General features: G+C 31.7%; 8 protein-coding genes across 9 annotated transcripts; 5 read left to right on the top strand and 3 right to left on the bottom strand.

Annotated features, from left to right (window-relative positions):
• Window positions 1-22: 22 nt before the first annotated feature.
• Window positions 23-744, top strand: LOC113788678 (uncharacterized). The gene is made up of 3 exons (XM_027338146.2): window positions 23-249; window positions 319-435; window positions 500-744. Exons 1-3 carry the CDS (start codon window positions 91-93, stop codon window positions 668-670), a joined length of 447 nt encoding a protein of 148 aa, XP_027193947.2. The 5' UTR covers window positions 23-90; the 3' UTR covers window positions 671-744.
• Window positions 745-872: 128 nt separating this feature from the next.
• LOC142646245 (protein BRICK1-like) lies at window positions 873-1,372 on the top strand. The gene has a single exon (XM_075824610.1). The coding sequence runs from the start codon at window positions 913-915 to the stop codon at window positions 1,192-1,194; it is 282 nt and encodes a 93-aa protein (XP_075680725.1). The 5' UTR covers window positions 873-912; the 3' UTR covers window positions 1,195-1,372.
• Window positions 1,100-2,613, bottom strand: Fibp (acidic fibroblast growth factor intracellular-binding protein). Its single transcript, XM_075824608.1, has 4 exons — window positions 2,361-2,613; window positions 1,567-2,303; window positions 1,331-1,518; window positions 1,100-1,278 (listed from the first exon to the last, which is right to left on the bottom strand). The coding sequence occupies exons 1-4, from the start codon at window positions 2,611-2,613 to the stop codon at window positions 1,203-1,205; spliced, it is 1,254 nt and encodes a 417-aa protein (XP_075680723.1). The 3' UTR covers window positions 1,100-1,202.
• Window positions 2,614-2,783: 170 nt separating this feature from the next.
• On the top strand, window positions 2,784-4,893 carry Urm1 (Ubiquitin-related modifier 1). 2 transcript variants are annotated; one of them, XM_027338236.2, is made up of 2 exons: window positions 2,784-3,141; window positions 3,281-4,893. In XM_027338236.2, the coding sequence occupies exon 1, from the start codon at window positions 2,784-2,786 to the stop codon at window positions 3,087-3,089; it is 306 nt and encodes a 101-aa protein (XP_027194037.2). In that variant the 3' UTR covers window positions 3,090-3,141; window positions 3,281-4,893. The 2 variants fall into 2 exon arrangements, with proteins under 2 accessions (XP_027194037.2, XP_075680724.1); XM_075824609.1 differs by having other exon boundaries at window positions 3,209-4,893.
• On the bottom strand, window positions 3,136-4,361 carry LOC113788588 (uncharacterized). Its single transcript, XM_027338064.2, has 5 exons — window positions 4,219-4,361; window positions 3,979-4,148; window positions 3,630-3,918; window positions 3,476-3,564; window positions 3,136-3,408 (listed from the first exon to the last, which is right to left on the bottom strand). The coding sequence occupies exons 1-5, from the start codon at window positions 4,251-4,253 to the stop codon at window positions 3,335-3,337; spliced, it is 657 nt and encodes a 218-aa protein (XP_027193865.1). The 5' UTR covers window positions 4,254-4,361; the 3' UTR covers window positions 3,136-3,334.
• Window positions 4,894-5,500: 607 nt separating the features above from the next.
• On the top strand, window positions 5,501-7,374 carry LOC113788423 (TBC1 domain family member 13). Its single transcript, XM_027337877.2, has 6 exons — window positions 5,501-5,729; window positions 5,842-5,980; window positions 6,035-6,169; window positions 6,230-6,297; window positions 6,360-7,058; window positions 7,113-7,374. Exons 1-6 carry the CDS (start codon window positions 5,713-5,715, stop codon window positions 7,234-7,236), a joined length of 1,182 nt encoding a protein of 393 aa, XP_027193678.1. The 5' UTR covers window positions 5,501-5,712; the 3' UTR covers window positions 7,237-7,374.
• Window positions 7,375-7,518: 144 nt separating this feature from the next.
• Window positions 7,519-10,019, top strand: LOC113788313 (uncharacterized). The gene is made up of 5 exons (XM_027337781.2): window positions 7,519-8,422; window positions 8,487-8,549; window positions 8,639-8,815; window positions 8,869-9,057; window positions 9,117-10,019. Exons 1-5 carry the CDS (start codon window positions 8,347-8,349, stop codon window positions 9,935-9,937), a joined length of 1,326 nt encoding a protein of 441 aa, XP_027193582.2. The 5' UTR covers window positions 7,519-8,346; the 3' UTR covers window positions 9,938-10,019.
• On the bottom strand, window positions 9,948-13,499 carry Tsp (Thrombospondin). Its single transcript, XM_027350230.2, has 5 exons — window positions 13,232-13,499; window positions 12,902-13,174; window positions 11,610-12,841; window positions 11,193-11,542; window positions 9,948-11,138 (listed from the first exon to the last, which is right to left on the bottom strand). Exons 1-5 carry the CDS (start codon window positions 13,401-13,403, stop codon window positions 10,100-10,102), a joined length of 3,066 nt encoding a protein of 1,021 aa, XP_027206031.2. The 5' UTR covers window positions 13,404-13,499; the 3' UTR covers window positions 9,948-10,099.
• Between the last annotated feature and the right edge of the window lie 267 nt (window positions 13,500-13,766).

The following is a 13,766-nucleotide window of genomic DNA, read 5'->3' as shown; positions in this document are numbered from 1 at the left end:
CACTAAGTTACATAGTTTATGATCGATTTTTGTTCGTTGATTTTTTACGCGCTTTTGCTGATTTTGCAAACATCAAAAAAATTTCAAATAATGGATGCAAGAACCGAAATTAATTACATTTTGAAAACACTTTTAGTTGATTTGAAGGAAAATTTTAGCGAAGAATTTGATCAGATGAAACTTTATAGAAATGTTGCATTCATTGAAAAAAAAGCTGGTGAATTGTTGGAAAAATTCAATGGTATCATGGTAAGTGTTTTTTGAATTATTTGTCTATGTCAATCGCTTGTTCTTATTTGGAATTCCTTTATGAATTAGGACAAAGTCGTATTACAATTGAATTCACGTGTAGAAGCTATCCAGCGTGAGGATAAATTGGAACAAGATTTGATCATGAACGATGGATCTTCCGATGTATTAATGAAAATCATAACTGTAAGTAATTTTGATTTTGTTCAATATTTTAAGAATCGATTAACTCTTATATTCGCATGTCAAGGATATGAATAAAATAGAAAAGTTGAATGAAGCTATACTTGAAACAACTGTGAAAAATAAAGCAATCGACGAAAAAAAGAATGACCTAAAGCAGGCGTTGGAAATATTGAATTCTGAGCCATTGAAAACCATGGATCAACTGCTTCAACAAATACAACAAACATTAGAATGATTTGGATTGTTTTTTTTCATTTAAAGAAATACCATTTATTTATAATAAATATTATAATTATAAAAATAGTATAATTTTTAATTTTGCAACCATCTAAATTTTTTAATCTGCCAATATTATAAATACGCCATTTTTGATTGTCCTCTTTGATTCAATATTCAAAACGGAAATTATACTTCCTGGCTTGATTTGTTTTTTATTATATCATTTTCTTTTGGGGTTTTCAGAGTCGAATTATTAAAATGGACGATTTTAATAGTACAGAATGTTCTCGATCAAACATTATTGAAGATTGGGAAACTCGTGAATTTGTACAAAAAATTACTGATTTAATCACTAATCTTACTAATCAATTGAATCGTATTGACATTGTTTGGCAAACGAAAATAAACCTATTGAATGAAAAATTAAGAATGGTCGAAAAACAGATTCAACTTTTGGAGAATCAAATTTATTCGAATATTCATTTTAAAAAGATGGTTCTTGAATATGATCAACAAGATTTTAATGATGATTTTGAATAACAAATTTATTAATGATACATTTTCAATACACAACTATTGAATGTGGTAATAAAACGATCCCAAACTTTAAGCAGATTCCGATTGCTAAATAATAAAGAATTTATTGTATTTTTTATACATGATATAACATTTTTACCTTTTGAATGATTCAATAAATTGTGGACTTTCTTTATAATGACGAAGGAATAAGATTGTTTCAGCTTGATTAAATTTAATCGCTTTAAATAATTCTATAATTTTTTCCACTATATCAAGAAAAAGATCACGTATTTCTTTGCTATGATTAAGACCATAAGCAATGTTGATAATATTTCTAGAAATATTCTAAATGGGAAAAAATTTGAAACTAGGTTTATTTTGAAAAAAACTTACTTTGAAAGCTGAATCAATATCATTATATTTTTTCTCGGTAAGATTTGGTTTCAACATACGCAATACTAATAGGCGATGTTCTTCTAAATTATCCTTTTCCAAAAGAGTTCGTAAATCACGAAGTTCATGAAGAAATTCTCGATCGATATCCATGGATGTTTCTTCATATTTACAATCAGGATTATTGCACGACCAATTGTTCATGATTTCAAGTGAACAATGTAGAAAATCGTTAAAGTGAAGGTATTGAAGTTTTCGTTTAGATGTTTCAAAACGATTATTGGAAATGTAAACGATAGCTGCATATTTTTTGGCCAAATCTGGTGGTAACAAGAAATGTGATTGTATATTTTGGCATAGATTACCAGGAATATCTTCCACCATTTTAAACACACGTTTTATGTTGTCGAATTGTCGTCGACAACTTTTTATAGATACTTCAGTACGCTCGCTGACTTCATCCAATTCTTTTCGATTTCTAGCAGATAATTTTTTACCCAGAATTTCACGCACCACAGCATCTTTAAAATCATAATACTTTTCAATCAACATTTGTTGTGTAACCGGTGTCATCTGAAATGTCCATTGTTCAGATAATTGAATAGGAATGTGTAATAATTTCTCCAACATCTGAAATGTTCGATATTGGTCAAGTACGTAGCTAATAATAAGATCTTCATGTACATTGTTTAGACTTGTAAAATCCTTTTCACGAACTTCTTTTGCTGCATGTTGAGCTATAATTAAAAGAATGATTTATGACAGTTGAAACTTAAAATCAGATTGTTTCTTACCAGGATAACCATCGAGCCAATAATCATAGATTTTCGGATCGATTAATGTATTATTACCGATGAATACATCTACTTCGGTAAACATTTTTGTTGCTGTGGTTGTTGGCGTCGTATACGACGCTGATGGCGATGATTTTCGTTGAAACAAAATAATACCAGAATCAATATAAATAATGCTAATGATGAAAATATAAATGAAAATATAGCCGTCGAACAATAAAAATTTCGTACAACATTGACATGGCAAAAACATTCCTCTACAGTCATAATAGTCAAACAGATTCGGATGGGTTAAAACAGTAAGAACAACGTTTACAACAAGTCGTGCAATTTCGAACAATTCAAGTTAAAACTAAAAATTTCATTTCAACATTTTGATTTTTATTCCAAAAATTTTCGAAAAAAAAAGTTTATAATCAAATTATGCAAATTACTGTCGAATTCACGGGTGGTGCTGAACTATTATTTGGTAATGTAAAAAAACATCGAATAACATTATCCAATGATGACAATGAAAATGAACATCCATGGACGATAAAACGATTGATTGGTCATCTTCGTGATGAATACCTTAGAGAACGACCTGAATTATTTTGCTCAGGTGATTCAGTTAGGCCCGGAATTCTAGTGCTTGTTAATGATACTGATTGGGAGCTATTAGGTGATAAAGATTATCACATTAAAATTGGCGATCAGATTTCATTTATATCGACACTTCACGGTGGATAATATTGTTTCATTCATCCCATTCATATCCAAGAAAACACCTCACACATCAAAAGTAAGTGTTTTTTAATAAAACTTTCCTCTTTAGTAAAAACCTTGATTAATATTTTTTCAATTTTCAGGTATTTACATTTAAAAAATGGAATGTCATTTATCTACTAAACATTATTATTTCAATTTTATATTGTATACAGCTGCATTTGGATTTGTTGCATCATGGTAATCCTCATATATTGCAACCAATTTAATTACCAAAGGAAAAACATTAATAAAACAATGATTGCCGTTCCTGCAAAACCAGCGATGACTTTTTGTTTTTCATCTGTCAAACAAATGAAAATTTAAAAATAAAAATTTCATTATCAAATCGAATTTGTAAATTAAATTACCGATGTTTAACCATAGCCGCCTTATACTTTCCATTTTATTCGGTCTTGAATTAATAACATTGATTGCGTGATCAGCCTCGTCTAATGTTCTATTAATTCAAACGAAAAATTAATATTTCCAGTTAAATAATCAAAAAGTTATCTATCAACTTACATGGAATGATTTGGTACATAAGGTGATTTATGGGATTCATCATCATCGAACGTTAGTTTCGCATTTGCAGAACTTTCTGGTTCATTAATCAAACGATAATATTTTGTACCGGTTTGTCCAGGTAATTGTTGTGAACCAAAATTGATTGTATAATCAACTTTTTTGAATATATTATTGCCTTTTGTTAGCTGTTCGGTCATTGATTGAATTTCATCGCGTGTTTTATTGATAAATGATTTACGTTTTGTCAGTTCATTACCGTCCAACGCAGTTCCTCTTTCACCATTTTCTATAAATAATAATCGTAAAGTTAATTCATTTATAATGTAAGCATTTCGGCCAAACGTACCGAGAGATTCTTCCAACTCATCAAGGTCCCATTGGATACTTTTCAGACCATTTTTCAATTCAGTTACAAAAGCTGAATAATCTTCGCGGGATAATTCGTTTGGATTTGATTGTAATTCGGTCCAACGAGTGAAATTATTTCGAAGCTTATGTAAAGCATCGAATACTTCACTAAGTAAAAAAAATTCACAAAAAAAATCAATCAATCAAATTGAAAACGATTCAAAAAAATTGACAATACTTTTGAACAATTAAAAATGGATCTTCCAACGACATATTTGTTTTGAGATACGAATGAAAAACAAATGGATTCAGTTCTTGAAAAATCGATCTTTTTGATGAAGGAGATTATTGATCAATCAATTTGACAATACAAAAAATGCCACACCAATTAAACATTAATAAGAGTGATGATAAAGCAAAGAAAAAACGGCGTTATCGAAGAATATAAAAAGTTGCTACTTATTATTATTTTGATTTGATTAAAGCTAGATGGAAAAAAATTTATCGCAGCACTATTTACTAATTATAAGGATATTTGGTCGTTGTCTATATGATAAGATGATGTTGATGATGAAATATTAATCGAACCAAAAAAACCACAGAAACAAAATAGACAATATACCGCACCTATTATCAATGGTTTAAATGGTATCGAATGTGATGACGATGTTTATTAGAGATGCTAGCCTCGCTCAATGGATGGCTGCCTGGAAACGATTTGATAGCTTGCAACAAAAGGCAGCGATGTTGGATCTCTCAGTGAATTGAGTATATGTGTATGTGTGGTTATGTTGTTCGTTGTCGATCAAGGCAATATAAAATATATGGCCATATACGAGAAACCAAAATTAAAATGCTTGTTCAAAAGAGAAAGACAGGTATAATATACACACCTGGCTGGACATTTTATTTCTATGTTTGTATATAATGCATTGAAAATTATTGAGAGAAAAAATGTTTATACACATACCAAAAAAAAAAAACAATCTTATCACTTGTATTTTCTATTTATGGTAAAAATGATGATATTCATGATCAAATGCTCAGAGAAATTTTGAAATAAATAAAACAAAACATCCTCGATATATTTTTAAATAATTCGTTTGTTTGAGAAAAATGTAATTTTAAAAAAAAGTTGCTCGAAAACACATAAACTAAATTTGAATTTCATAATTCATTAAATGAATTATTACACAAAAAAAATTCCAAGATTTATTGTAGTTGTCGTTTGATATTTGGAAAAGACATCTTTTTTAAAAAAAGTTCATGAATGTCAATTTTCGTTGTTAAACCTCTGTGTGTAGGCGATTGAGAGATAATTTGGCTATAATTTTACTTTTGGAACTAAAAGCTTTGATTATTCAAATTTTAATAGATCAAATTTCAAGGAGGATGATAACAAATAGGAAAAATTAAGAATATTCTATAAAGAATAATTTATGCTTATGAATTGACATTTTTTACACGATACATCGATTCTTTACTATACATATCGATTTATGATTCGCCCATCTCATTGAATCATTTATGGGTTCAACATATTCCAAATTTTAATTTTTTTGTATAAAACTGTCAAAAAGCATATTGTCAGGTGTATTCGATCATTGCCTTCAAAACTATAATTAGATTGATTATAATAATGATTACGCCAATTTTTTAGAAATAATAATTATCTAATATATTTTTTCTGCTCAATCATCACGTTTATTTTGTTTTTTTCTATTCTTAATGAATGGCTTTCAAACAAAGGTAAATATTGTTGTAGTTGTATCATTTTTTCTACTTAATCTAGTAGAAAAGAAAAACTTGAATGATTTGTATATGTAAATACGGCTAATGATTCATCTTTTGTTCCTTAAAGGATACAATCATTTTATGATCTGATTTATGAAGAACGTTTAGAGGTAGTATCAGCTCTTGACATAAGCCGATTGCGAAAGATCTGTTTTGAATCAGGATGTCCTGATGATGATAAACATATCCGTTCAATTGTATGGAAGGTTTGTTCTCGTCTATACGATTTTTTCAGTGATTCTAACCTTGTTATGATTTAGATACTACTCGGTTATTTGCCCATCAATCGAAATGAATGGAACAATTGTTTACAACAAAAGCGCCAACTTTATCAAGAATTTATTCGTGATCTGATAATTGAGAATAGTAGCATTGGGCAATCACAAGATGATCATGTAATTTATTTGAGGAAAAAATTTTAAACTTTTAAGTTGATTTTTGTCTATAAAAAACAGCCTTTAAACACTGATCCGAATAGTCATTGGAAAAATTATTTTCGTGAAAATGAGATTCTTCAACAAATGTGAGTTTTGATTTTTTTTTTTCGTGGATGAGCTAACGAACTAACATTTCTGTAAATTTCAGTGATAAAGACGTCCGTCGTCTTTATCCAGACATATCATTTTTTCAGCAAAAAATTGCTCGTAAATTCGATTCTTCTGACAGTGATATTCTTTCTGGACGTATGAACAATTCGGCTCATAGTATCGATGTTATCAAGGATTGTTTCGGAATGACCGAAATACGTAAAAACAAAGTGTACGATCAAAATCAATATATTGATCCCATGGCAGCTGATTCGAATGACGGAGAATTTCATTGGCAGGTTGTGGCTAGAATATTATTCATATATGCTAAACTTAATCCTGGCCAAGGTTATGTTCAAGGAATGAACGAAATCATTGGACCAATATATTATGTATTTTCAAATGATTCTAAACTGGAATGGCGTACTCATAGTGAAGCCGATACATTTTGGTGTTTCACCAGTCTAATGAGCGAGATTCGTGACATTTTCAATAAACATGCGGATTCTGATCGTTCATCCGGTATTGTAAGTCGAATGGATCGGCTAGTACAAATATTGAGCAAAGAAGATCTGGAATTGTGTCAACGGATAAATTTAATTCAGGGAATTAAACCACATTATTATGCATTCCGGTGGATAACATTGTTGCTATCACAAGAGTTTCCATTGCCTGATGTTCTTCGTCTTTGGGACTTTATGTTTTCTGATGAGAATCGATTTGATTTTCTTCTTAAACTTTGCTGTTCAATGATTATGTAAGTTTCTATTGTTAAATGGTGATCTTAATTAATTCTCAATTTATTATTTAGAATACTACGTGACCAATTGATGAGTGGAGATTTCGCAAACAATATGAAATTGTTACAGAATTTTCCAGATTCTATCGAAATAACATTTATTGTTGCTCGCGCCAAAACTATACAGACTTCTTAGCCCTGAAGTCTAATCTGTAATTTTTATACAAATTTTCTATCAACCCGTTGAGTCCGCCTATAATTTTCTATAACAAAAAATGCTCCATTCTTTTATTTTTAATGAATAGATAAATCTAATTAAAATTCGTGTATTTTTTGTTGTTGCCTATTTTGTTCATTGCCACAACCAATAGAAAGGACAAAATCCATGAAAAAAATTCGAATTGATATCGATAAATGCAGCGCAATTGCCTTAAGGTATACTCTCGGTTTTCTTCCTCTTTCAATTAAGGCAAAACTATGATGATGACATTAGACTATGACAGTGACATGTAGCCATTCAAATAATTGACCATACAATGAACAGGTCTTTCACGCTTCGTCTGTTTTAAAAACCAGCAATAAAAGAAAACTAATTATTACCGAAGAAAAGCAAATAGATGGATTGATAACTAAAGAGAGTGGTATCGTGTAGTTATTCTAATCGACTGGACAATCTGAAGTTGTCCGTAAACTGCTTTATTAAAGCTGAAAGCGAGAGTTCTATGACATGAAGACCACTTGTGGATTTTTGTTGGTCGAATCCTCTTATACTTGATCTCACACCTTATCAAAATTATTAGATTCAAGAATCTGTGATTATTCCTATTTGATTCGACTGGTTCATTGATATTTTAATGGTTGTTTTAGAACAATGTTCAAAATATTTCTAAATTTTATTTCAATTCGAATCGGTACCATTCAACTGCAAAATTAGAAATGTAAATAACTTATGATCAAATTCATCTTTAGTGATTAAATACTTTTATGGTCACATTCACATTCAATCAAAGTGAAATTTTTCTAATTGTTTGAGAATCTCTTTTCTCTATTACAACAAATTATTAAAACAAGAAAGTTTTACTAATGCAAAACAAATAGCCTTGTCGGGGATCCAATTAATATTTGTAACACCCGCTTATAATTATTCAGCAATATTAAAATTTGTCTCTATTTCCATTCAATCAATCCAATCACGTTCCATAATATCAGCTATAGTCTTTGATGTTTCAGATATTTCACTCATCTGTGCATTTCTTCACTCGATTTTTATTTGTTGGTCTAAGTTTTTTTTCGAATTAAAATTAAGATGCAATTTTCGATTGGCCATTGGTATCGGTTTGTTTTGTTTATCATTACATTGTCGATTTTAATCAATCATATTCGTGAGTAAATTGATCTTTTTTCGAATCAAGAATCAATATAGTGATTAAAAAAAACTATTATTAGGCATTGATTGTTATCCATTTTTACGTTCGAAAAGAGCATTTTCCTACATTGCCAATGAAACTGGTAAGTGATTTCCTTGATTGCAATCGATTTCAATTTCTCAATTTTTTTTTGCTCACATTTCGATTGTATGTACAATTTGTGGTTGATAGCTTGTACTGTCGATCACGTTGTGTACAAAGATGGCGATCCAATACCAACCGATGATCCATGTGAAACATGTAAATGTCGTCCCCCTGGCTTTATCTGTATGCTTCAACATTGTGAAATCAAAACTGGATGTCGTGCCATTCGTCATGTCGGTGAATGCTGCCCATCATATCAATGTGGTATGTTAGTTTTCGTATTTATAATCATGAATAATATTTGCGTTTTTCTACAGGATGTGAACATAATGGTCAATACTATAAAGATGGTGAACGTATACAGAATGCCGAAAGCCCATGCTATTCATGCTATTGTCAAGGCAGTTCTATCACCTGTTCATTAGCAGATTGTCAATTTCGATTCGATTGTGAGCCCGAATATGTACTTGGAGAATGTTGTCCTCGTTATGATCATTGTCCTTCAGGTATTATTTGTTGTGATTTTAAAAAGCAATTTTTTTATTTTCAGAATTTATATAAACAGAATATGGCATCGTACCCGGTGGAATAATAACCGAAAAAATTCCACAATTTATTCATACGAACATTTCGAAGCAACAATCTTCACCACCACTTTCACCTATCGATTTAAACGCCACTGAAAAGGCAGTAATTGTACCGGACCATGTTCCTGTTATTGTCGTCAATAAACATTTTGAAATTAGCGCCAATTTTACTGTACCGTCTTCATCATCACAAAAAACGACTCCTATTCCAATAATTTCCGACTCTGACTCCAACAAGTTTCGAAAGTTAGACAACGAAATCGACACAACTACAATAGCACCGAAACCTGAAATTAATGCAGTAAAAACAGAAACTATCAGTATCAATGATGATGAAGTTGTCAATTCTACTGTCAAAATCGAAGACATCGAAATGACTACTGAGCCGAATGGTCAATCATTAGGACGATCTTATGATGAATCTGAAATTATGATCAATTTGACATCGAATGCGGATGACACCTTCACCGAAAAGGAAATAGCTGAAGACATCATATCTGCAACGATAAAACAAAATATAAATTCACCTGAATCGAAAGACATAATGAGCGCAATCACAACTACAGTAGCTATGAATTCAATTACTGATAATTTAAAAATAACATCGACTACCGAAAGTAGCATTCCGAAAATCATTGCAATGAGTCGATCTGAAGATGATGAGATGTCAACCACAATTTCACCAACAACAATTTCTACCTTTGTCTTGAATGAAACGGACAAAGTCAATAACGACATGACTACTCTTGCTGATACTGATTTTGATTCAATAATCAGCATGGCTACTGTCAGACCGTAGATTCATATAATTATTTGTCAAAATCATTTTTATTCAATCTAATTTTTCAAAAATTTGAAATAAATTATTAGTTGAAATACAAGCTGCTCCAGTTAAATTGTTTAAAACTTTATGAAAATCGCTTTGATATTTTTTTAAATATTCATTTGATCGAATGTCGATTTAAATATGATTGCCAATAATATCTTCTTGTATCATGATGGACGTACGACTTTGATCGATTTCTACTTGCCGTTGATATTCTCTTGGTAATCGATCGTAAATTAATTCTGGGATAGCTTCATTGCATCGATACACTAGATTCGACCAGATGACCGCTTTTTGTGAGAATACAAACACACCTAATCGGCCACCTTTCAGAGAAACATCAAATATATTGCCAGAATCGGCAACAAGACGTTCCTTTTCGAAAACACGCAATCTTATAAGGCCAATTTTTGGCCGGTGTAATAGTAACCATCTATATGGAGTACGTTCTCGCCAACCAATATTTCTTGGATCTTTCCATAAAAGTTTTACATGACCGTGAGTTGAATCCGTATTCCATAAGGCATTTCTTAGATATTCACCTGGCCCTGATGGTGAATGAACTAATTTCAATTGAATACCAGGTTCAGCGAACGCTCGCATTGGTTTAGATTCCCAATACAATTGTTCGGCTTTTTTCCACATCATTACATAGAAATGAGAATTATCTTGATAGCTGAATACAAATCCTACATAATCATTATCTTCAACTTCATCAATATACAAGGTACCTTCAAAATCTACACCACCGAATGAATGGAATCCGACTGCCAAACCTGGATCACTATTTTTTGTCTGTAATATTTCAGCACCTTTGTTGAAAATGATCCATTCGGGATCATCCTGAGATGTGCCTTTTGGATCCAATGCAATCATCTGATAGGATCGAAAATCTGTGGAATAAATTTTACGATTATCTGGACAAACGTCCAATATGTCGGGTACACCATCACCATCAAAATCGCCACGACAAGCATCACCAACGCTTGTTTGATTGGTATCTTTTTGATCAGGATTATATACTAATGGGCAATTATCCTCATGATCAAATACTCCATCATTGTCTTTATCGAAATCACATGCATCACCAAGACCATCATCATCGGAATCCAATTGATCAGCATTGGCGATTTCTGGACAATTATCTCGATTATCTTGAATACCGTCCAAATCTCTATAGAACGACTTAAATTATTTAGAAAATTTAAAGAATTTTTATGAAATTTACCTATCATTATTAGTGTCACAGGCATCACCAACAAAATCTTTATCAGCATCCAATTGATCAGGATTATAAACGGTAGGGCAATTATCGCAAATGTCTCCGATACGATCACGATCTTGATCCTTCTGGTCGGTATTAGCAACATATGGACAATTATCCGTTGCATTTGGGATGCCATCATTATCGGCATCATCGTCGCATGCATCACCAACGCCGTCATTATCCGAATCCATTTGATTGGGATTAGGAACCGTTGGACAATTGTCACATGCATCACCATATTTATCGGCAGCGGATTGATTGCGATAATCACTATCGCGTTGATCATGATTGTAAACCAATGGACAGTTATCCTATTGACCAAAGCAATAAATTATTGTGAACAAGATTGAAAAAACATTTCACTCATCAAATATTTACATTGAAATTTGTTATACCATCATTATCTGCATCCGGATCACACGCATCTCCGAGACCGTCATGATCTGTATCTTCTTGTCCGCTATTTGGTATTTGAGGACAATTATCTGCTCGACATCTTACATCGACACAACCGAGATCGAAATCAGGCCAACCATCAAGATCGCCATCTAGATTACATAGTTTTCCATCTCCAGCCCAGCCAATTTTGCACTGACATTCATATTTAATCATTCCTTTACGTTTAACACAATAGGCGTCTTGATGACAAATACAACCATCTGGACAGATTACAGTTGACATTGATTTTTCATGACAACCAAAAGTTTGATTTCCTTGATATCCATCCACACAATCGCCACAAGTGTAAGAACCTGCTGTGTTAATGCAATAGGAATTCGTTACACAGCCACCATTACGACCATCTTGACATTCATCAATGTCCTGACAAATTTGTCGCAATTTTTGTGCCTGTTCAAGACCTATACCGCGAATTAATGTGCTACGAAATCCTCTCGGGCATTCTTCACAATAGAATCCAGGAGCAATATTCACACATGATACCATCGGATCACATGGATTATAGTAACGACATTCATCAATATCTTCACATCGTATTCCATCACCATTGAAGCCAGTAGGACAAGGCCCACAACGGAATCCAGTAATAGGATCGTCATAGCAATGAACATCTTGAAAACATGGATTATGAGCACAAGTTTGTTTAGGTCGTATTGGCTGTTCGATGTTTGTACAATTTCCATTTGATGTTTGATGTTGATGATGATGATTATGGTGGTCATTGCAGTGGTGTATAGAAACACTGAAGTTATCACACGTTGTTCGACAACATTTTGACAATTGTTCTTCTAACATAACGATTCGTTGCCGTTGTTCAGTCAGAATTTTCGTATGTTCAGCTAAAATTGAATTAATATGATTCAAAAATTCATATTGCCGTGAGTTTTGACTTTTGGTTTGAGTTGTTACCGCTGCTTGAGATTTTAGAAGAATTGTCTTTGTAGGTGAGGCAGTTGTAGTCGTAGTCGTGGTCGTCGAAATGGTTGAATTTTGATATGAACAACGAAAATTGGCAGTTTTAGGTCCATAATTGGAATCGCTGAATTCAATGTAAAATTTTCGATTTCGAACTATCTCGAAAAAACCATGAGGTCGTCCAATTCGATCTAATTCACGCATTGGTATGATGAAATGAGCGATTTCAAAACAATCTTATCAAAGAATTAATTTAGTAAAATGAAAAATTTCATGAAAACAATGACAATTCCTACCATCAGATCGTCGATAAAAATAAATTTGTGTGGAAAAATTTGAATGCAAGGAATTTCGTTGCAACAAACTTTTTGTTCTACTACTTGGTAATTTTTTTAAGATAATTCGAGATTCTGGATGATGATAGAGGACTCGTAGTTTGTACAGGTCGCATCGTAATTCAAACAAGACATCGGTTGTTTTTTTCTCTTGAACGGTGTAAGCCCAACGAAAAAAAATGTTCAAATCATTCGGATTTGTTTGCAATAAACTTTTTAGTTCGTTTGCTAAAGCTATAAAAAGTTATGTCAAAAAACGAAACAATTTTGAAAAACTTTGAATTAAATTACCGGGATCATAGGTGTAAGATGGGCCGCAATAACAATGGTCGAAAGCAATTACGATTAACCAGATAAATGTAGCAACAATCTTCGATAACAAAAACATTTTGCTGTAACAATTTGGTAGACAATGAAACACACGATTTGAATATTCCGAAAAACCGAAGAAAATTGCAATCATCAATCAATCACAGAACGACAGAAAAGTTTAAATTATTTTATAAAATAAACAAAAAATAATGCTAGATTCTCCAAATAGAATCTTAGAAACTAATTTAAATCAAAACAAATTGTCGATGAAAAAACGACTGAAGTGAATAAAATGCGAACTGAATATGAAGAGTCGAAAATTTTAATGTATCGATTACTGGTGTAACCGAATAGAAAGTAAAAATCCGTCTTTGATCATTTATTTTTTTTAAATAAACCAATATTTATTCATCCTTTTTCTTTCACACAGATCAATTCAATTCAAATGGTATGTATACAGAACAAAACACAAAATTGAATCATTCGAATCGAACCGATCAAAAAAATGAAATAA

This window comes from Dermatophagoides pteronyssinus, unplaced genomic scaffold (genome assembly GCF_027571235.1).
Source record: "Dermatophagoides pteronyssinus isolate colony J.1.1.1.1 unplaced genomic scaffold, Derpt_VIB-CSIC_2022.12 sq0002, whole genome shotgun sequence".
NCBI lineage: Eukaryota > Metazoa > Arthropoda > Arachnida > Sarcoptiformes > Pyroglyphidae > Dermatophagoides > Dermatophagoides pteronyssinus.
This window is presented reverse-complemented; position numbering and strand designations above follow the sequence as displayed.